General features: G+C 37.4%; 1 protein-coding gene across 1 annotated transcript; it reads right to left on the reverse strand.

Moving 5' to 3' along the window:
- Window positions 1-19,291: 19,291 nt before the first annotated feature.
- On the reverse strand, window positions 19,292-23,817 carry LOC149166596 (uncharacterized). The gene is made up of 2 exons (XM_089430201.1): window positions 23,715-23,817; window positions 19,292-19,797 (listed from the first exon to the last, which is right to left on the reverse strand). Exons 1-2 carry the CDS (start codon window positions 23,815-23,817, stop codon window positions 19,292-19,294), a joined length of 609 nt encoding a protein of 202 aa, XP_089286327.1.
- Between the last annotated feature and the right edge of the window lie 693 nt (window positions 23,818-24,510).

The following is a 24,510-nucleotide window of genomic DNA, read 5'->3' on the forward strand; positions in this document are numbered from 1 at the left end:
ATGCAAGAGCTACTTAACAAAGGGAACATTAGTTCTAATACATCTTCTTGTGGGTCTCCTAGTGTTTTGTCTTTGAAGAAGGATGGTGCATGGCGATGGCGTTCACATTTGGTGAAGAGTCAAGCCAAAAACAAGGCTAGACATGATAAGTTTCATGTTGACCACAGTTTTCAGGTTGGAGATGAAGTAAGGCTTTGCATCAGCAAAGAAAAACTTCGAGGTGAAAAGAACTTGAAATTGGGTAAGCCTCCTTTGATTGAAGACACAGGAGAGAATGTTCATATTTCTTTAACATAAGTTTTCTCTTCTAAATATCTTGAAGAATTGCAGCAAGATCCTATCCTTGACAAAGAAATAAGAACTTCAAGAAGAAGGAACGAGAACCACCTTCATATGGGGTTCAAACTTACAAAATCACACAAAGCTAAATGGATTGAAAAAGGAAGGGTGAGGGAATTGCACCTCATTTGTTTTTACTGAGAATAGACTTTTGGAGGTCCAAAAGCTTCCAGTTGGGAGGAGTGATCGAGGGGATCAGTAAAGTGCTCAAAATTCAAAGTGTTCAAAAGTGCTTGAAACCTGTACGAGAGTGTAGATATCGATGACCTGAATCCAACACAACTTGAATTGCTCAAAACTGATATCGTATGCTCCCAATATCGCATTCTAATCGATTTCTCAAATAGGTAAAAAATTTGTAGATTGGTTGTAGGATTGTTGATTGGGTAGTCCATACATTGACTGGGTAGGGTGACTGGGCAGACTAACTGTACAATTTGGGCCAGTGACAGGTTGACAAGTGTCCTATGCTAATTGGTTTGAATTTGTGTGATTTTTATTTGTGGTTGAGTTTTTTTGTGTTGGACCAATGGGGGAATGCCACGTGGCTCAATCATGGGCTACCATGTGGCACCCCAGGGGTACATTAAAATTTTGGTTATCGACCAAACCACCTCTAGGGGATTCGAACACACAACCTATGGATTAGCAACAAGGCACCTTACCGCCACGCCACCGGGTGAATCTTAACATATAATGCGGCAAAATTTTATTTAAATTTAATGTGCTTTGATATTGGGGGATGGGGTCGGGGCTAATCCCTAGCCCCCATTTGCCCCAAACCCACGGGACCGTAGGAGGGCGAGCCAAGGGCGTGTTCTTATCCCCGGCCCATGGTTCTGGCACCAATAATCGAAAGTCATAGGACTGCAACCATAACCCAGAGTGCCAACAGGTGGAGGGGCAGAAATATGGGGACCAACCCCAGAGCATATGGAATCCCATATAACCACATGCCAGCACGGAAGTGTTAAAATAGTGTGGGTAGAGTTTTGGGGACCAGCTTCGGTCACATGCCGCCATATAACCACATGCCACTACCGTGGAGCACTTAGCTCAAATTTTGCAATGGGCGCTTAAATTTTGGGATAAGCGCTGGTTTTATGGGCTCTGACAGTTCCAAATGACTATGACCCAAACATTGAGGGGCCTATGCCGATGGTGGCGGACGTTAGCCCCAACCCCAAGCACATGGCCATATGACCTAAATTTTCCACTCACATGGGTCATTTAGAAATTAAACCAAGTGACATTTTGCACCTAGTTCGGTGCGAATCACGTCGTCGCTGGGCAAAATTGTCACTTGGTGCGCCCGGAAAAGATATATTCGTAGGATGTATAGCAATCTAGTACATTTTTTAGAAGAATTAGCAGGGAAAACTTTGGGATACCATAACTTCTTCAGTTTTTGGCCAAATTGAGCGCAACAAAAGCCCGGCTAGGGGTTTTTGACTATTCTGAAGTCACTGGAGACATAATATTCACATTCTGAGCACTATAAATCCATGTAAACACGAATTTTAGCACTTAATGAAAGAGGCCCAACATTGGAAGCTAGACTAGGAGATATAGGCCAAGAGAGGGGTGAACTCCTTTATCATTTTTGTTGTTATGTGTTTCTGATATGGTATATTATCTCTATAATTGCTGTTAACTAAGTTTAAAAATCATAATTTTATGTGTTTTGCAAAGTGATCCATTGCCTACAATACATAAAATTTTACTTCCAATTTTTACATCGCCTTCAAGTTTACAATTACATATCAACAAGGCTACAAAGAGCATGTAATGTTGGTTGGTCTTATGTTTATTCACCATTAGTTTGGGCATGTTTTTAAGGAATTTATTGATAATATCAACTTGGAAATTCCCTTGTAGATAGTAAATGGATGAATATTAGTGCTCAAATCCCAATGTTGAAGTTGGCTTATAATAAATTTCATCTTCAAAATTGTCATGGTTAGAAACCAACTATTTTAGGACATTAAATCAAATGATGGTGTGATTGAAAAATAAATAAGTTGTAGTAGCAACAATGTTGTTGAACATTTGCATGGCTTCAACCCATTTCATGAAGAATTTGACGACTAAAATGGTGTATTTGTGACCATTGATAGAAAAGACTGCTACAATCCATGAAATCAATGGCTCATTTGAAAAATTGGCCTACAATGATGACAATGTGCAACAAATCTAGAGGAGTTCATTCTTGAGGGGCATATATTTGGTAGTTGGTGCAATTGTTGGGTCCCTATAATACTAGTGATTACCCCATTACTATTGCAGTTATACCCCTTATTTATATTGTTGTGCCCCTATTACCCACATATTGTTATTTCTGTGCCCCTTAGAATCCCTTTATTATTATTTTTGTGGCTTTATATTATTATTGTTAGGTCGGCTGGATTATATTGTGACTCCTTAGACTCCTATATATAGAAAGGAGGTTTTGTCATTTGTATCATCCAAGAATTGTTCATTTATGTAATGTAAAGGAGGTTGCCCCCTTGAAGAGGCTGAATTCTAAGGCGTTGATCTATCTTTTCTATCTTTTCTTGAGCTGGTTTCATAACATTTGGTATCAGAGCTTTGGATTCTAGGGTTTCGCTGCTCCAAACAGGTCATCGTGGCATTTTCGCTATAACTTTTTTTCTGTGACGTTTCAGAAGTCGCAAAAAAAACCCATTTGAGAAGAAATCGCGCTGAACCTTGGGTCCGAATTTCAGATTTTTTCGCGTGATATTTTCGAAGATATGATCTGAGGAAGTTGGTATTTTTGCAGACTCCTGAATTACACTCCAAACAGGTGACCTGGGGAAAATCGTCATAACTTTCTTTCTGAGCATCGGATTGAAATTTCGTAAGAAGGTACAGAAAGAGGACGGACTGTAGTTTTCTTTTATATATTTTTCAGAGTCAAAGGTTGAAACAGTGACACGTGGCACGTCGTACAAGTTCGCTCTACTGAACTAGTCAATAATCAAGTCACTGTGGGAGATTTCGCATAACTCTTCCTTGGAGAATCCAATTTGGGTCAGACTTGTGGCATTGGAAAGAGGACACAGAGGGCTACTACAGGTCACAAATTCAGAACTAGATGATTAGAAAGTACAGAGATACATCAGAGGCAATATCGAGCTCCTACAAAGTGAAAAAAGGTGTGTAGATTTTCTTTAATTTTTGCTTAAGCTTGGTTTGAAAATTTATTTTGAAGGAATTCAAAGGGCATAGTAGAGAATTATTATCGGTAACTGATGCCCCGAGGAAAGAAAATGCAAACACCTAGTAAGGAACCTGAAAGCTCTAGCATGACTCATGAAGAAGAAGAAGAAATGCTATATGATATATCAAAATTACAAGAACAAGTGCAACAAGTGTCACTTGCACAAAAAGCAACAGAATCTAAAATGGATGGTTTAAGGAAAGATGTAGAAGCTAATATGGATGGTTTAAAGAAAGGTGTAGAAGCTAAGATGGATGGCATGGAAGCTAAGGTGAATGGCATGGACGCTAAAATTGATGGCATGGATGATAAGATGGATAAGTTGCTACAAGAAATAGTCACTAAGGGTGAAAGAGTACTAAAGGAAACTCATGATGAGAACAAAAGAAATGTTAATCATGATTCCATAGACTCTAATGTTGGATCGAAGACTCACCATGTTCCAAAAATCGATATGAGGAAGTTTGATGGCAAGGATCCCGCCACATGGATATTACAGATGGAGCAATTCTTCGATCTCAATAATGTGCAAAACACACAAAAGGTACGTATGGCAACTTTATATTTGGAACCAAATCAGTTTGTATGGTATCAATGGCTTTGTTCTCGTAAACAATTTATCACTTGGGCAATTTTTACGGAAGAATTGATAGCACATTATGAGGATACAAAAAGCAACACTTTTTTTAGCCAATTGATAAGTCTCAAACAAAAGGGTTCAATAATGGAGCACATTGAGGAGTTCCAAAAATTGAACATAAGGGTAAAAGATATTCCAGAGGAGCATAGGATTGATGTGTTCATAGGGTCTTTAAAGGATAATATCCAACATGATGTTGCCTTTGGGAACCTGATTCATTAGAGAAGGCATTCAGGTTAGCAAGAAAAATGGAAAGCAAAATTATGGCAACTAGGAAGCATACCATTCACAACTATAAAGACGGAAGTGTTGTTGCCCATAGTCTTCCACAACCTACAAGGTTGACACCACAACAATTGGAAGAAAAAAGAGCAAAAGGGCTTTGTTACAATTGTGATAGCAAATACACAAAAGGTCATAAGTGTGCTGAGAAGAAATTATTCTACATAGATTGTGAAGAGGAAGAAGAAAAGGAGCAAGAAAGGTCAAAAGAAGAGGATATATTCCAGGAACAAAGCCTAGATGAAGAACAAATAAATCCGACCATATCTTGTAATGCATTGGCGGGAATTACCACTCCTCAAACCATCAAGATAGAAGGACAAATCAAGAAGAAAAAGGTAATAGTGTTGATTGATTCAGGAAGCACCCACAATTTTATTCATTGTAGGGTAGCAAAAGAATTGAATTGCTTCCTATATCCAGCACCAGAGTGTCAAGTGATGATTGCAAATGGAGGAACAATAAATTGTTCTGGAAAGTGCCATAATATCAAGCTATCCATGGGAGAATATGTATTGACTAGCCCAATGCTTTCCATTCCAATGGGAGGTGCTGATGTTGTACTAGGAGTCCAATGGCTACAATCCTTGGGTACAATAGCTTTTAATTTTCAAGAACTTTTCATGAAATTTTCTGTGGAAGGAAAGGAAGTTGAATTAAGGGGTATTGCAGGGAAACCAGGAAAGATAATCAGCTCTAATGGCATGACAAAGCTTCTAAAAAAGGAGCAAAGAGGTGTAATTGCACAATTATGTTCGCTAGATGTTTCCACATTGGAATCATCTATTTCTCCAGATCTCCAAAAAGTCCTGGACAATCATTCCAAGGTATTTGAGACTCCCAAAGGTCTCCCACCTATGCGTGATCATGATCATGCTATTCATCTGATTCCAGGAAGTGTTCCTCCAAACATCAGGCCGTACAGATATCCATATGTCCAAAAAAGTGAAATTGAACGTATGGTTGCAGAAATGCTAGAGGCTGGTATAATTCAACCGAGTCAAAGTTCTTTCTCAGCTCCAGTAGTATTGGTGCACAAGAAGGATGGATCATGGCGCATGTGTCCAGATTATAGGGAGCTCAACAAGCTCACTATTAAAGATAAGTTCCCCATTCCTGTCATTGATGAATTACTGGATGAATTGCATGGATCAATTTACTTCACCAAGTTGGATCTTCGTTCGGGATATCATCAAATCAGAATGAAGATTGAAGACATTCCGAAAACGACATTTAGAACTCATGAGGGTCATTATGAATTTTTGGTCATGCCTTTTGGCCTTACCAATGCACCTTCAACATTTCAAGGTTTGATGAATTCAATTTTCAAACCATTCCTTAGAAAATTTGTGTTAGTATTTTTTGATGATATACTAATCTACAGCAAGTCTTGGAAGGATCATGTTGAACATGTTGACAAGGTGCTACAACTATTGGAGGAGAAACAATTATATGCAAAAAGATCCAAATGTTTCTTTGGAGTCCAGGAGGTGGAATATTTGGGTCATATTGTATCTCATGAAGGAGTTAAGGTAGACCCTAGCAAAATTAAAGCCATTAAGGAATGGAAAATCCCCACATCCATAAAGCATCTGCGAGGATTTCTTGGGTTGACAGGGTATTATCGCAAGTTTGTTAAGAATTATGGGAGAATAGCAGCACCTCTAACAACATTATTGAAGAAAGATTCATTTTCATGGACTCCGGAAGCAACAAAGGCCTTTGAACATCTTAAAGAGGCAATGTGCCAAGCACCGGTCTTAGCTACACCGGACTTCACAAAAACCTTTATTGTGGAATGTGATGCTTCAGGAAATGGAATTGGTGTTGTTCTAATGCAAGATGAAAGACCCATTGCTTTTGAAAGTCGTCCAATCAAGGGAAAGTTTTTAAGCAAAGCTATTTATGAGAAGGAAATGTTGGCAATACTCCATGCACTTAAGAAATGGCGACCCTACCTAATGGGAAGACACTTCAAGGTAAAAACGGATCATGATAGCCTTAAATACTTTTTAGAACAAAGATTATCCTCTGAAGAGCAACAAAAGTGGGTCACAAAGATGTTGGGTTATGACTTTGAAATCATCTACAAAAAAGGGAAGCAAAATGTGGTGGCAGATGCACTCTCAAGAAAGGATGAGGATGTGGAAGCATTGTTGTGTGCCATTTCTATTATCCAACCAGATTGGATAAACGAAGCAAAGGAGGAATGGAAGAATGACGAAGAAGTGTGGGCACTTATTCGAAAGCTACAACAAGATTCCAGTACTTCTGATACATTTAGCTGGCAAAATGATTCGTTATGGTACAAAGATCGCTTATACCTCTGTAAGAATTCCCAGCTAAAACAAAAGATTCTTATGGAATTGCACACTTCTCCCTTAGGAGGGCACTCAGGATTTTTAAAAACTTACCACAGGGTTAAGAAGGAATTTTTTTGGGATGGCCTTAAATCAGATATTCAAAAGTTTGTGGCGGAATGTTTGGTTTGCCAACAAAATAAAGTTGAAACAATTAAGACACCGGGTCTATTACAACCTTTATCCATTCCAAGCCAACGTTGGGAGGAGGTTTCAATGGATTTTATCACAGGTTTACCCAAGTCTGAGGGAAAGAGTGTCATCATGGTGGTAGTTGACAGACTTACCAAGTATGCACACTTTTGTGCATTATCACATCCATTTAAAGCCAGTACAGTTTCTACTGCATTTATGGAAACAGTTCAAAAGCTACATGGAAACCCAAAGATTATTGTAAGTGACAGAGATCCCATTTTCACTGGAAATTTTTGGACAGAATTATTTTCTTGTCTTGGTACTCAGTTAGCTCATAGCTCATCTTATCATCCTCAATCTGATGGGCAAACTGAGATAGTAAACAAATGTTTGGAAGGATATCTTCGTTGCTTTGTATCTGATAAACAGACACAATGGGTCAAATGGTTGCCTCTGGCTGAATGGTGGTATAACACTTCCTTCCATACAGCAACAAAAATGACCCCATTTATGGCACTTTATGGGTATCAACCACCATCCATCACATCATATTTAAGAGAAAATTCTAAGGTTCAAGCAGTGGAACATCACATCGAACATCAACAACAAGTCCTCCAACTCTTAAAGGATAACCTCGTGTTGGCACAAAATAGAATGAAACAACAGGCAGATCAACATCGCAGTGAAAGAAGTTTTGATGTAGGTGATTGGGTATTCCTACGGCTACAACCATATAAGCAAATGTCCCTAAAGCAAGCTAAGAAGGATAATAAATTATCACCAAAGTATTATGGTCCGTACAAGGTGTTGGAAAAGATTGGTACTATGGCATACAAATTGGAGCTTCCTGCAGCTTCTCGATTGCACCCAGTTTTCCATGTTTCATGTTTAAAGAAGGTTATAGGCGACAAGCTCCCAGTTCAAACAATATTGCCAGAACTTGACGAGGAAGGAAAAATTATATTGGAACCGGAAGCAGTCACAGAAACAAGAACTCGACAGCTACGAAATCGATCAATTTCAGAGTATCTTATCAAGTGGAAGAACTTATCCGCTGAAGATTCCACATGGGAGGATGAGAATTTTATGCAGAAGTATCCAGAACTACTCAAGCGTTGAGGACAACACTTTTTTGAAGGAGAGGGGCATGTTGGGTCCCTATAATACTAGTGATTACCCCATTACTATTGTAGTTATACCCCTTATTTATATTGTTGTGCCCCTATTACCCCCATATTGTTATTTCTGTGCCCCATAGAATCCCTCTATTGTTATTTTTGTGGCTTTATATTATTATTGTTAGGTCGGCTGGATTATATTGTGACTCCTTAGACTCCTATATATAGAAAGGAGGTTTTGTCATTTGTATCATCCAAGAATTGTTCATTTATGTAATGTAAAGGAGGTTGCCCCCTCGAAGAGGCTGAATTCTAAGGCGTTGATCTATCTTTTCTATCTTTTCTTGAGCTGGTTTCATAACAACAATGCTTAACTAACTTGATATAATCAATTACAAGAGTAGGCCAAAATTATCCCACATGCATAATATTTTGGGTAATATCCAACCCAAAAAGGTGCCCACTGCGAGACAATGATGTAATAAGGTGTGAACTCCTTGATAAATAAGGTAATCTATACTGAGGATCCTAATGATGAAGACATCACTGATCATTATAAGATAAATCAGGACCATATGTTTCGGTTTCTAAGTACATTAAAATGTTGTCCTAATATGGATTGTCATTGGATATAGTGAACAAGCGTTCATTTTGAAGGTCATCATTCAAAGGTGGGTATAATACACTTGTAGGTAGGTTGGGAATGTATTCAAAGAGGGATAAGGCTTTCTTTCTCTTGGGTGTAATGAATTCTAAGTTGAAATCCTGAAGGATTACAATCCAATGGGCATACTTCTTGTTTATACCTCGTCTACTTAATAGAAAGGACCCATGGTTATAAGATTATTCTTTTACATATCACAATGTAATTTTATAATTTTTGAATGGAGAAAACAACTTCCAAGGCCAACTCATCCTAATAGGAATAAGACGATGCCGACCTAAATATGTTCTTACTCCTATAATAAATGGCATGCTCACATCCATTGAGCCCATCTTGAACTAACACTTTGGTGACAACAAAGGGTGAAGTAGAAATGTAAAGGATGGAAACCTTATCAAATTCAAGAGGACTAATTAAAGGTGTTGAGATAAGGGGATGTTTTAATATATCAAGGATTGATTGGCTCTACCATCCCATACAAATGTTATGATAGAACATGACAATCGAAGAAAACCATAAGCAGTGGTGGTGTAAACAATGAGAATCAACACAAGAAATTGGCTTTCCTTTGTAGGTTGTGCAATTGATGTAGATTATGAAGTTGGGGTAGTTTATTGATGGCATAAACTTTCAATGGGCTATAGTAAGGCTTTCATTAGAAAAAATGAATCTGGCTAGCAAGCAAAGATAAGACACACTTAATAGGGTTTAAGCATATGTTGTACTTGCAAGACCTAAGGAAGATAATATGTAACTCTTCTAAGTGTTGCAACCATTTCTTCAAAGGAGTAGTGAGATCATTGAGATAGAATAAGATGTTATGAACCAAGTCATGAAAATAATATTAAATGGCATGATAAGAAATGGTTCTAACATTATTCAATCCAAAGGGCATAATGCTACATGTGATGCTTTCCCATGGAGTAGTGAAAATGGTATTGTATTGATCTTGGGGTTGAATCTAGGTATGTTTATAACATGACATTCCATGCATAAAGGAAATGATCTTTTGTCAACCACATGCATCGATAATTTGGTTAATAAATGGCATTAGGAATTTTCTTTGGGACAGACTCAATTTAGATAATAATAAAAAAATGGTATAGTCATGAATGGCTCCTTGTTTATTTGCAACAAGGAATGGTTTAGAAACGCATGAAGCATGTGTGATAGGGTAAATTAATTATGTCTAATGAATTTGGTTAATTTTGGCTTTGATGGCAAGGGTCTTGCCAGGGTGAATAAGCCATTATTCTCAATGAACATGAATGGCATCTAGTCATGTATTGATATGATGATAAAAAATGGTGGGATCAAGCATGGGCATCCTTGAATACAACCATGAAAAAACATCACAAAATTATTGGAAGAGGGCTTTGTAGGCAAGAAGATCTTCAAGGGAATAATTTACACTAATAAAAAATTCAATGACACTAGGCATAATCAAGATATGTACCTTAATGATAGGGGAATTGGTGGCCATATTTCCCTTCTCAAATGCATTATATGAAAGGATGGGATTCTTAAACATGTAGACTCTTCCATGGGAGAGAAATTCCTTTGTTTCCACAACATATTGATCAGAGAGACACAATTTTTGGGGTAAAAAGTAGAAGTGATGATGCATATCGTCCTAAGTATAATCTAGTCTAGTAAGGGACTCTATAATTTCTACATTGGGATGAAAGATAAGGGTATTAGAGTCTACATTACCATGTAATGTCATTGTAGTGGTAGAAGATGGGATTGTGAGCCAAGCATCTATGACATAGGAATGAGGGGTTTGGCTCACACAGGATACATCCAGAGAGGAAGAATTGAAACTAGTGGATGAATGTTCCATTGATGTTGAGACTAAGCTAACATTAGGCACAGAAGGGGAACTCTAATGTATGTATGAGGAAAATGATGGAATTGTAGACAATATTGGTTACACGGGGGTTGAGAGATAAAGAATGTACATGGTATTCTCATCAATTTGAATAGTGGAGTGACTGGTTTCACAATTTAGTTTCCCACTGATCTAAGAAACCTTCGACATTTAAGGGTGACATCATCCATTATCAAGCTTGGTTTCTCCGCTAGTGTTATGAAACCAGCTCACAAAAAGATAGAAAAGATAGATCAACTCCTTATAAATCAGCCTCTTCGAGGGGACAACCTGCTTTACATTACACAAATGAACAATTCTTGGATGACACAAATGACACGACCTCCTTTCTATATATAGGAGTCTAAGGGGTCGTAATATAATCAGAGCCAGCATAACAATAATAATGTAAGGGCATAATAATATAATAAGGGGGTTGAAATAATAACGATAAGGGGATATAATAGTAGTATAGGGACCTAACATGCTCCTCTCCTTCAAAAAGTGTTGTCCTTAATGCTTGAGTAGTTCTGGAAATTATCATCCTTCCATGTGGAACCTTCAGCAGGTAAGTTCTTCCACTTGATGAGATACTCTAAAATTGATCGATTTCGTATTTATTGATTTCTCGGTTCTGTGACTGCTTCAGGTTCCAATATGATTTTTCCTTCCTTGTCAAGTTCTCGCAATATTATTTGAACTGGGATCTTCTCCAACTTTTGAACGAGTTCCCACCCTGCTTCATCATTCTTCCATTCATCCCTTGCTTCATTTATCGAATTTGGTTGGATAATTATACCAACCTCTAGCATTTCGACAACCATACGTTCAATTTCACTCCTTTGGGCATATGGATATCTGTAAGGCCTGATGTGTTAGGTCCCTATACTACTAGTGTAACCCCTTATTATTATTAGGACAACCCCCTTATTATATTGTTGTACCCATGTAGTCCCCATATTGTTATTATTGTGCCCCATAGAAGCCCACTATTGTTATTATTGTGCCCTTACATTATTATTGTTATGTCGGCTTTGATTATATTATGACCCCTTAGACTCCTATATATAGAAAGGAGGTCTTTTCATTTGTATCATCAAAGAATTGTTTATTTGTGTAATGTAAAGGAGGTTGCCCCCTTGAAGAGGCTAAATTCTAAGGCGTTGATCTATATTTTCTATCTTTTTGTGAGCCGGTTTCATAACATTTGGTATCAGAGCTATGGATTCTAGGGTTTTGCTTCTCCAAACAGGTCATCGTGGCATTTTCGCTATAACTTTTTTCTGCGACGTTTCATAAGCAAAAAAAAAACCCATTTGAGACGAAGTCGCACTAAACCTCGGGTCTGAATTTCAGATCTTTTCGCGCTACATTTGTAGAGATATGATCTAAGGAAGTTGGTCTTTTTGCAGACTCCTGAATTACATTCCAAACAAGTGACCTGGGGAAAATAGTCATAACTTTCTCAATGAGCATCGGATTGAAATTTTGTAAGAAGATACAGAAAGAGGACATACTGTAGTTTCCTGTGTATATTTTTGAGATCCTAAGGTCAAAATAGTGACACGTGGCAATTCATACAATTCCACTCTTCTGGAAAGGTCTATAACCGTGGGAGATTTGGCATAACTCTTCCTTGGAGAATCCAATTTGGATCAGACTGGTGGGATTGGAAAGAGGACGCAAAGGGCTACTGTAGGTCGCAATTTTAGAACTGGAAGATTCGAAATTACAGAGTTACAGTCGTTTCAAGATCGAGCTCCTAAAATCAAGAAAAAGCGAGATGAGGAAGTTTGATGGCAAGGATTTAGTAAATTGGATACTACAAATGGAGAAATATTTTGATCTACATGGTGTACCACTGTTACAAAAGGTATGTATTGCATCTAATTATTTAGAACCAAATCAATTTTTATGGTATAAAGGGCTTTGTTCTCGTAAACCACTTGTCACATGGTCAATTTTCACGGAGGAAATGATAGCACATTATGAGGATACAAAGAGAAACTCCTCCTTTAGCCAATTGATAAATCTCAAACAAAAGGGTTCAATGGAAGAGCACATTGAAGACTTTCAAAAATTAAATAGAAGGGTAAATTATATTCCAGAGAAGCAAAGGATTGATGTCTTCATAGGGACTTTAAAGGATAACGTTCAACATGAGGTTCGTTTTTGGGAACCTGATTCATTGGAGGAGGCATTCAAGTTGGCAAGAAAAATTGAAAGCAAAATTATGAAAACAAGGAATCCCACCACTCATGACTATAATTATGGAAGTGTTTCTTCTCTTAACCTTCCACAACCTACAAGGTTTACACCATAACAATTAGAAGAAAAAGGAGAAAAAGGGCTTTGTTACAATTGTGATAGAAAATGCACTAAAGGTCATAAGTGTGCTGAGAAGAAATTATTTTACATAAAGTATGAAGAGGAGGAAGAAAAGGATCAAGAAACATCAAAATAAGAGGATATGCGCAAGGACCCAACCCCAGAGAAAGAAGAAATGAATCTGACCATATCGGACCCAACCCCAGAGAAAGAAGAAATGAATCTGACCATATCTTTTAAAGCATTGGCAAGAATTACCACTCAAACTCTCAAGATAGAAGGACATATCAAGAAAAAAAAGGTTCAAGAAGTGAAAGATCACATCGAGAAAGAAGAAATGAATCCAACCATATCTTGTAATGCATTGGCCAAAATTACTACTCCTCAAACTATCAAGATAGAAGGACATATCAAGAAGAAAAATGTTCAAGAAGTGAAAGATCACATCGAGCATCAAGAAATGAATCCGACCATATCTTGTAAAGCATTGGAAGAAATTACCACTCCTCAAATTCTCAAGATAGAAGGAAATATCAAGAAGAAAAAGGTTCAAGCAGTGAAAGATCACATCGAGCATTAACAACAAGTTCTCCAACTTTTCAAGGATAATGCCACTTTGGTGTAGATTCGAATGAAAAAATAGGTAGATCAACATCACAGTGAAAAATGTTTTGATGTAGGTGATTGGGTATGTTTATGGTTACATCTCAAGCCAGCTATTTATGAGAAGGAAATGTTGGCAATACTACATGCAATTAAGAAATGGCAACCTTACCCAATGGGAAGACACTTCAAGGTAAAAATGGATCATGATAGTCTTAAATGCTTTTTAGAACAAATATTATCTTTAGAAGAACAGAAAAAATGGGTCACAAATATGTTGGGTTATGACTTTGACATCATCTATAGAAAAGGGAAGAAAATTTTTGTTGCAGATGCACTCTCAAGAAAGGATGAGGATGTGGAAGCATTGTTTTGTGCTATTTCTATTATCCAACCAGATTGGATAAACGAAGCAAGGGATGAATGGAAGAAGGACAAAGAAGTGTGGCTACTCATTCAAAAGTTGCAGAATATCCCAATTCAAACAATATTGCCAGAACTTGAAGAGGAAGGAAAAATCATATTGGAACCTGGAGCAGTCACAGAAACAAGAACTCGACAGCTACAAAATCGTTCAATTTCAGAGTATCTCATCAAGTGTAAGAACTTACCTGCTAAAGATTCCACATGGGAGGACAAGAATTTTATACAGAAGCCTCAAGAACTACTCAAGCGTTGAGGACAACACTTTTTTAAGGAGAGGGGCATGTTAGGCCCCTATACTACTAGTGTAACCCCTTATTGTTATTAGGACAACCCCCTTATTATATTTTTGTACCCATGTAGTCCCCATATTGTTATTATTGTGCCCCATAGAAGCCCACTATTGCTATTATTGTGCCCTTACATTATTATTGTTATGTCGGCTCTGATTATATTATGACCTCTTAGACTCCTATATATAGAAAGGAGGTCTTTTCATTTGTATCATCTAAGAATTGTTTGTTTTTGTAATGTAAAGGAGGTTGCCCCCTCGAAGAGGCTGAATTCTAAGACGTTGATCTATCTTTTCTATCTTTTTGTGAGCTAGTTTCATAACATGATGTTTGGAGGAACACTTCCTGGAATCAAATGAATAGCATGATCATGATCACGAATAGGTGGGAGGCCTTTGGGAGTCTCAAATACCTTGGAATGATTGTCCAAGAATTTTTGGAGATCTTGATAAATAGATGATTTCGATGTGGGAACCTCTAGCGAACATAATTGTGCAATTAATGCTCTTTGTCCTTTCTTTAGAAGCTTTGTCATTCCGTTAGAGATGATTATCTTTCCCGATTTCCTTGTGATACCCCTTAATTCAACTTCCTTTCCTTCCGAAGAAAATTTCATGAAAAGTTCTTGAAAATTAAAAGCTATTGTACCCAAGGATCGTAGCCATTGGGCTCCTAGTATAACATCAACACCACCCATTGGAATGGAAAGCATTGGGCTATTCAATACATATTCTCCCATGGATAGCTTGATATTATGGCACTTTCCAAAGTAATTTATGGTTCCTCCACTTGCAACCATCACTTGACACTCTAGTGTTGGATATAGGAAGAAATTCGATTCCTTGGCTATCTTACAATGAATAAAATTATGGGTACTCCCCGAATCAATCAACACTATTACCTTTTTCTTCTTGATATATCATTCTATCTTGATAGTTTGAGGAGTGGTAATTCCGGCCAATGCATTACAAGATATTGTCAGGTTCATTTCTTGATGCTTGATATGATCTTTCGCTTCTTGAACCTTTTCCTTCTTGATATGTCCTTCTATCTTGAGAGTTTGAGGAGTGGTAATTCTCACTAATGCTTTACAAGATATGGTCGGATTCATTTCTTATTTCTCTAGGGCTAGTTCCTAGTGTATATCCTCTTCTTTTGATGTTTCTTGATCCTTTTCTTCCTCCTCTTCACAATCTATGTTAAATAATTTCTTTTCAACACACTTATGACCTTTAGTGTATTTGCTATCACAAGTGTAACAAAGCCCTTTTTCTCTTTTTTCTTCCAATTGTTGTCGTGTAAACCTTGTAGGTTGTGGAAGGCTCGAAGAAAAAACACTTCCATATTTATAGTTGCAAGTGGTAGGATTCCTTGTTTCCATAATTTCTCTTTCAATTTTTCTTGCTAACCTGAACGCCTTCTCCAATGAATCAGGTCCCCAAAGACGAACCTCATGTTGAATGTTATCCTTTAAAGTCCCTATGAAGACATCAATCCTTTGCTTCTCTGGAATATTATTTACCCTTATATTCTATTTTTAGAAGTCCTCAATGTGCTCTGCCATTGAACCCTTTTGTTTGAGATTTATCAATTGGCTAAAGAAGGTGTTACTCTTTGTATCCTCATAATGTGTTATCATTTCTTCCATGAAAATTGACCAAGTGACAAGTGCTTTACGAGAAAAAAGCCCTTTATACCATAAAAATTGATTCGGTTCTAAATATGAAGATGCAATATGTACCTTTTGTAACAGTTGTACACCATGTAGATCAAAATATCGCTCCATTTGTAGTATCCAATTTACCGGATTCTTGCCATCAAACTTCCTCATATCGCTTTTTCTTTATTTTAGGAGCTCGATCTTAAATCTTCTATATCTCTATAATTGTAGATCTCCAAGGTCTCAAATTTCGTCCTCTAGGATCCCTCTAAGTCCTCTTTCTAACCCCACAAGTCTAATTAAGATTGGATTCTCCAAGGAAGAGTTATGTCAAATCTCCCATAATGACCTGATTATAGAATAGTTCCGTAGAGCGAACTTGGACGAAATGCCATGTCTCACTGTTTAGACCTTAGGACCTGAAACCGATACATAGAAAACTACAGTCCGTCTTCTTTCTGTAACTACTTACGAAATTTCAATCTGAGGCTCAGAGACAAAGTTATGACGATTTTCCCAAGGTCACATGTTTGGGATGTAATTCGGGAGCCTGCATAAACCCTAAATGTCTTGGACTATATATCCGAAAATATAGCGAAAAAGGATCTGCAATTCGTGCTCGAGCTTCACCAAGTTTTCGGCTCAAATGGGTTTTAGTTTTAGAGTTCGAAACTTCGTAGAAAAACAATTATAGCAAAAATGCCACAATGACCTGTTTGAGATGGAATTTTGGAGCTTGCAAAAACCCTAACTTCCTAAGATTAGATATTTGAGACTATAGTGAAACAAGATCTAAAATTCAGACCCGAGGTTAAGCGCGATTTTATCTCAAATATTTTTCTTTTAGCTTCTGAAACTTTGCAAAAAAATGTTGTAGCAAAAATTCCATGAATTTTATAGCTGGGAACCTGAACCTTGAGGGCCCAATTCTAAAGCCCCTTGATGGTACGCTTTCGCTCATCGGATGAGCTACAGTGCTCCGGGACAGGCTTTCGAGAAAGCTATGACCGACCTGGATCTTACTTTGATGCATCGAAATCCTTGCACTAGGAAGTGCAAGCCCCTCCGGGACCTTGCCCCTCCGTCTGAAGGCTACAGCACTGGCTCGATGGATCCCCTCGTTAGCCGACAGTTTCCCTCATAGCCGAGCCTCTCATGTTGGGGTGAAGCAATGGGCTTGACCGACCCTCTTTGGTCCGTTAGGCCCCTCCCATATCTCAGAACCAATTCTGAAATATGACCAACCCTGTTTGGAGCACCGAAACCCTAGAATCCAAAGATCTGATACCAAATGTTATGAAACTCACAAAAAGATAGAAAAGATAGATCAATGCCTTATAAATCAGCCTCTTTGTTGGGCCCTAAGAATTATCCTTAAAATACATCCACTTTCACTCCATTCACACATTTTCTCACCTCTATTCCAGCACCATGTCATCACATTAGCTTCACTTTCATCATTAAATGGGTTACCATTGTGTTTTTCAAAATATTATTAATTCTTAGTATTTTTAAGAGAATTTGTGGTTAAACTTTAAAAAAAATATCCATATACTTATACCTAATAATTAGAATGAGTTTGTTGACATGTGTAGGTACAAAGGAAGCTTCTATGGCACCTTTATGTGGCACTCTATGTTCAAATTCGAATTTGAGGAGATCATGGACCTCGTGGATAAGATCATGGACCTCATGGAGAAGATCATGGAGGATGGGATTATGTGTCACCATTGGTTGAGAGATATGTGGATTTGAAGAGGGAATAGTGGATCCACATTTATGAGTTTGTTATCATAACTTTTGTATAAATAGGAGTGTTATCTCCTTCATTTGTAAATTTGGAATTTAGAATTTAGAATTGAGAAGTTAGAATTTAGTACCTTAGGATCTTATAAGTTTGTAATGAGAAGTTAGAATTTGGAATCATTGTAATGGAGATTTTAGAACCTCTTGGAATGCAGAACTTGTAATTGCAAATTGTAATTGAAGACAAATAAAATGGAGCTTCTTTGATCTTCTACATTTTGCTTCTCTTTTGATGTGCTTGTGAATCCTTGGAAGGCCCCCCATCGTTTAGCAAGTACACTTTTGTTTTGGTAAGCTTTCATTTTATGATTGTTTGTAATTTCATTAGGTTCATATGTTTGAACTATTAACGAATGACCTTTCGTAAGAAAGTATTAATGTTTCTTTCAATGAATCTGATCTGTTATTTAATCTTTAATTTCATTAGTTTAAATAGTTTTTTGTTTAAGATGATTAGAAATATTAATGAGCAGTCTCCTGTAAGGGAGCTTTAATATTTCTTACACTTGTCACAAGGTCTTTAAATTTCATTTTGATTAAATGACTAAATAGGTGTTGCAGATCCCAATGAAAGACCTCCTGTAAGGGACTTTGGCGATTCTTCACCTAGCATGGTTTAGTTTTTCTCTAAGTCCATATATATTGGATGATCCTTGAAGTTTACTTACTCGGATTGATAGTAAATGAAACTCTAATTTGCATCCGCATTTTAGACCCAACATTTTGACGTCGTTGTCGGGGAGGATGATTTGGAGATAGACTTAGGAAATTATTTTTATTGCAGTTTATTTTTATGGACTAACTTGTGAAACCTGGTGACAACAGAATCTTCATAAAGGTGTTCAAGCTTGGAGCATTTTTTTTCATATTTAATTAGTTTCAAATTCAGTCTTTTTAAAACCCCCCATTTCTTACTAATCCATTTAAGGATGAGAAAATTAAAGATGTTGAACAGGTACATCTTGGAGAGCAAGGAAAATGTCAAAGACTGGTTTCAAAAGAACCTTGCGCCAACTCCATGAATAAGATAGGTTACTCACATGTTTGCAAAGCATAAGGTAAAAAATTTAAATCTTGATGTGAGCATTTTCGAATTCTTAGACCGTAGATGGCTTCACTGGAAGCATTCTTTCACTTCGAAAAAAAAAAAAATCTTTCAAGGTAAAGGTAGAATAGATTAAAAAAAAAATGAGATCTCTTAAAGTTTTCCTTTAGCCTTGTTTTCAAAAAAAATAATTAAAAAAAATCATAAAAATTTCTCATGAATAAATTTAGGTAAGAGGCACTTCATCCATGCTAACCTGCAAAAATAAAAAATAAAAAACAAATCAATAGGTTAGTATGCTCTCTTCTTGCGCTTCAAGTGATCAAGAAGATAAAAAAATCTCTTGATTTATTTTCAAAATTAAATAAAAATCTCTTGCTAGGAGGTAAGCTGCTGCACATTTTATCTCTTTCATGTGAAATCAAATTAAATGGTGAACGAGAAAAGAAAAGAAATATGAGTGTACTAGCTTAAAGCACCAAGCTATACTCTATTTTAGAAATTATGAGTTAAATTCCTTATTCATACCCAATGCAGGCAAGATAACATCTGGATAACGATATTTTGAATTGCTTACAATCCCCACGAGAAACCCCTTGTTACGGGCCCATCTCAAGAAAGGCACTGAATCCTGGAAAACAGTGTATGGTGCAGAAGAACCAAATGAAGAATAAATGCGTCCAAAAATCCTCTCAAAAGTTTCTTCGTCGTATGAATAGCCAACCTTATCAAAAGAATCTTTAACACATTTCCTCCACCATTGTACATTAGGCATCTTTGCAGCATGTCCAAAACATGGGTACTGTTTTGCCATATTAGTATATGCTATTTTAAAACCTTCGTGCATGCGCTTATAATCTGGGCAAGGCAACCCTACAGCTTTTGCAGCCAGACAATAATAATCTCCAAGTTCTCCTTTATAAGCTATTAACGTGCCATTCTCAACTTTGATAATAACGACATTCTCAACCCAGTTAAGAACACCTTTGATTTTCAACAGAGAATAATCTGACACAATATAACAAGAAAGCCCAAAGGAAAGACTGAAAACAAAGGATCTGTAACTCTGTTCAATGCATCTGTTGAAGTCAGATGCCGCACATTATAGATCAGGTTTCTTAGTTTCAAAGGCTCAAAAACTAGACCAATGTTGAATGTACAACTGCAGTAATAAACTATTCTAAAAGCATGCAACTTGGCCCTTGAGCTGGGTATGATTTCGACATCCTTTCTGATTGGAAACTCGAACAAAAGATGCAACAGTTTTGAAACGTCATTTTGAAACATGTTCTGTTATCAAACCAAATCTTTTTTGGAAAAACTAAGACATGGGTTTTCTTTGGAACAGAATGAATTACATAACCCAAAATCGTTTGCTTGGATTCCTAACGGTTTGAGAGGAAATCGCAGTTCTTCGGGACCCTGTTTTGGGGACTGCGTGAAGAAAAAACGGTTTTTAAAATTAATGCACAGACAATTATGTGTTTTGCTAGCAGTAAAGCAGATTTTTATGGCCATCAAATCCCTTCCTATCAGTCTAAATGGATTCGAGATATGGGAAGAGAAACTACATGCCAAGTTACAAAGATATGGGAAGAGAAATCGTCGAGGCTTCAGGATTGGCCCGTCGTATTTGGCGTTGGACAAAGAATATGATTTATTTTGAAATGGCAGTCTAATTTGATTGAATTATGTACATTCCTCATGTTGTAACCCAAGACTTATGTAAGCCAAGCTCTGTTCCATTGATTCGAGGGTTTGTAGACATTACAGTAAGGAATTGCCTAGCATGACACAGGTGGTAGAAAACATTACCCGCTTCTGCCTTGGGGAATCAACATAGATTTTCTGTCGACTCAAGTGAAATGTTCTATGATCACGATAATGATCCAGGTGTGTTAAGTGGAAATATCGGCATGCTCATGGGCATTTTAATTTCTTGGTCTCGACAATTTATCAAATGCATTTAGATGGTCTTATAGAGGAGAATAATACGAAAAGGGATGAGGATGTGGGAACCTTTAAAGGAGGCACAACATTGAATAATTTGTCATGCATTAACACAATCAACATAAGTAACTACTCCCCTTGGTTCAAATTCAAATAGTACAGCTGGGAAGAGCTGGAACAAACTTGTTAATGCTATGGTTTGAAATATGCTTTCTTTTGGTCATACTGTTGTAAACAATTAAAATTTTGAATTATTATCCAAATAAACAAGGAATGGAAAGAGATAAGAAAATTACTGACTTCAGGGATAATAATACGGAACAAAATTCAATTGGAAGCAAATTAGGAGGATTCATTTATAGAACATTTAGAAAATTATAGATGGCATTAAAATCTATGCTTGTATTCTTGTTGTATGCTTTTATGTAACGTACTAATCTGCAGGACACAACAAAACTCTAATGCCAAGCTTTTTGCCATGCACATTCCATGAACCATATGACACAAGTAAGTAATTTGTATTTCAGGGGTATTTATTAAAAATGGACTGTTATCAACATTAGGAATTAGACTAAAATTACGCTTTTGAGTCTCCTTAAACTGTTTCATTTGGCATTAATTTTTGCGTAAGAATCATTAAGGAATTGGCCATTTCTTTTTTAACATACTTATGTTCTTTATGCCAAGTTTTTTTGCGGATTTCGGATGATCAACTGATCATTAAGGAAACTAATTGAGCGCACAATTGGTCTTCAGAAGACTAATTTCATGAGAAATTCTAAAGAACAAGTCCATGAGCATAAACGAAATTTCTAGAAAATTGCAAGTTCTTGCAACTTCCTGTAAAAGCTTAATGGTTTGACATGTTGCATGACAGATTAGAAAATTCGAAGAGCTGGAGTTTGTTCCTAAATGTACAAGGATGGTGAAATACCTATCCACACTTGAATTCGACGTCAACAGGTGGCTAGTCAACACTGGTCAAACTTAGCTATTTTAGCAGAAAGTCCAGAATTAAGGAGCATAATTGCTATTTTTGAGATTTTGTATGCCATAATTCACTTTTTCCCAGCAAGAGTTATTATCCATTCTTCACAATCCTCATACACTTCATTACATTTTTGATGCAGGAGCATCTAGACCCAGCCAGCAATGTGATGGAATGGTCACATGTTGTGGCGAAATTCATTGAATGTTTGGACGAATTCGATTTTACTGAGGAGGATAAATTTCTCAAATAAGTTTGTTATTGTAATAAATGAGAATTGTCTTATTTTAGATTGGTGATAAGATTGTTTGTATAGGTGTGTTCAGAAGCCAGGAAATAGCATATTTCTGCTACTATTCCTAAAAACAGAAGATTGTGTTAATGGAAGATGTGATAAGAGCGAGAGAATGATAAAGGGGTTTTTTGAGAACGAGTGGAGTTAGATCAGGCAGGGGATTCTTGTGTGGAGTGATTTTTTTTTAGAGTGATCTGTTAGAGATAGCGAGAGTTTTTATTATGGAGCGAAAGCTCATTTTAGATGCGACTATGTAGGATAAATTATATACAGAGTTCATTCTTATGTAATAGAGGCGATTGCGAGACTCTGTTCTTTTGTGTATTGTGCATAAAATAAATATCGTGTGTCTTTTTATATGATGCGTCGTGGAATTTGATAAATTGATGTGAAGGTTTTCAGATTGTTTTTTAGATGGTCATGGCGGGACTGCTCGACTTTCCTCCGTGCAGTTCTTAGCAAACTGCACATCTTCGTCGACCATAGGTCCCCATTCCCAAAATAATTATGTCACGCATCAGCCCCATTCTACTATTCATCATCCCCAAATCGTTGCAGACACTCAAAGAAAACCATTCATCTATAGGACATCAAACTTGCGGTGGATGCGGAATTTCTGACCAGACTCGAATTAATACATATGTTGGCTTTGAAATGTGCATCGGATTAGCGAATTCGCATAGGCGATGTGGAGTCGAGGAATAGTTAAGCGATGTTAAACTCTGGATGCCGATTTGGATCGGATAGGAAGTTTGGCGCTGGAAGTGAAAACACCTTGCAAAAGATCCGATTGATGATCTCCGATAAATCGGATCGGAGCAACTGAATTGCCAAGAATCGTGGCATTAAATTATGTGATTGTCAATTTAGACTGAATTGCGTCGGAAGCGTTGTAAATAGATATATATCTATTATACAAACGGGGTGAACGACGATAGCAATAAGTGTAGTCGTATTGAATCCGAATTGTTTGATAATGTGTTCAGCGCTATCATAAAGGGGTTTGTTTTCACTCCTCAAAAAGATTTTGGTTCAAGTAGTAACCGGTCAGGTAAGGTCGTTTGATGGGCAAAGCACTGAGCTTTTATCCAAATGTTCTTGGTCTTTGGACATAAAGTGAATTTGGTGATAATCAGCACGTCTGTCGTGGCTAGGTGTGCGATATACACACGTTACTCCTCCATTATTATTTTCTGGATACTCCATGAGGCTGGGATGGTTTGGGCAATTGCTTTTCAGGAAGGAACCCTCAATCGAACACGTGACGGCGTTCACAGTTCGCTGGCTTCTTGTATCGCTACGTGATTCATGCAATTACGTTAGCATTTCGGATATTCGTTCGATCACTTGCAGTGAGAGAACTTCTAGAAACTGCGTCTGTTGCGTCGGTACTGATTGTGACACCAGTGATACTGGTTTCGTGCACCCATTGCGCTGAAGCATCCAGATGCTATCCGGTATCACATCCACGGGATTTAAATTGAGCGGTGTTCGATCGTTCAATCGCAGAGCAAAAGAAAAGGCGCAGTTTCAAAAGGTGTATTGGATCAGAGGTGTCAAAACTATAAGTGCGGCAATTTCTTAATGGAGCGAAACCATTTCTGATTGTGGTATAATTATGGCTTGGAAGGGGCAGTTCGATTTGGAACAGAGGTTTTGAAATCCTCTTCAGTTAATATCAATTTGTGAAACCTGTGTATGTATCGAACCTTGAATAAAAGGATTGAATCGAAAGCTCGATTCGAATCAATGTTAGAACCTCAGTTTGATGAGTCGGTCTCATGGAGGGCGCCATTGGTTTAAGGGGAATCTCACTGTTGGTGTGTAAAAATGTTTGTGAAATTGCCAGGATTTGTAGTTTTTTGCTGAGATGTATTTTATATGCATTAGTCATAGTGTGATTCTGGGTTTGCAGGGATTTCCCTGCGTCATTTTTGGTATCAGAGCTTGGCTCTGTTGAAACTGAATAAGTTTGTTTTCTGAATGAAGTTTAGTACGAGATTGCAGCTGTGAGGAAATCTATTCAAAGCAGAGGTGACAACATCAGAAAAAGTGAATACTGCAGCAATATAAATCAAGAAAAGCCGAGAGAGAAGAACCTGATGCGTTCTTAAAAGCAGAATAAGGAAAGTCCTTAGGAGTGGCAGTGAACCTGTAGAATCCAACAAGAGATTGGACAGAGAGGACAATTGAAGTGTCTTCGAAAGAGAGGGTGAGAGATTGCAGAAGCCTAGAGAGAGCAAAGGTGTTGCTCAGGAGAAGATTCCAGATAGTGGATCGTGCTTACCAAAAGACTGAGTGAGGAGAGCTTAGTGAGGTAAGATTGCAGTAAGGAGGACTTACTGTTGCAGAGGCTTGATGCAGAGGTGCGAAGAGCTCATGGAAAGAGAGGAGCAGGAAATGACTACAGATAGTCATAGCAGAAGTTCACAAGGAAGCCACAGCAGAAAGGAAGATGCCAAAGCAAATGGCATGAGGATGAGTCAAG

The sequence above is a fragment of the Pinus tabuliformis genome, chromosome 5_1 (genome assembly GCF_031772625.1).
Source record: "Pinus tabuliformis cultivar Carrire ecotype Pingquan chromosome 5_1, CPIR1, whole genome shotgun sequence".
NCBI classification, from domain to species: domain Eukaryota; kingdom Viridiplantae; phylum Streptophyta; class Pinopsida; order Pinales; family Pinaceae; genus Pinus; species Pinus tabuliformis.

What these genes read in the sequence shown, in the direction of transcription:
- LOC149166596 (XM_089430201.1), bottom strand. Translation starts at nt 23,817, where the DNA reads ATGGCGCCCTCCATGAGACCGACTCATCAAACTGAGGTTCTAACATTG. An exon ending in AAGGTTCGATACATACACAG is followed by an intron (nt 19,798 to 23,714) that starts GTTTCACAAATT and finishes ATATTGTGTCAG; the next exon opens with ATTATTCTCTGTTGAAAATC.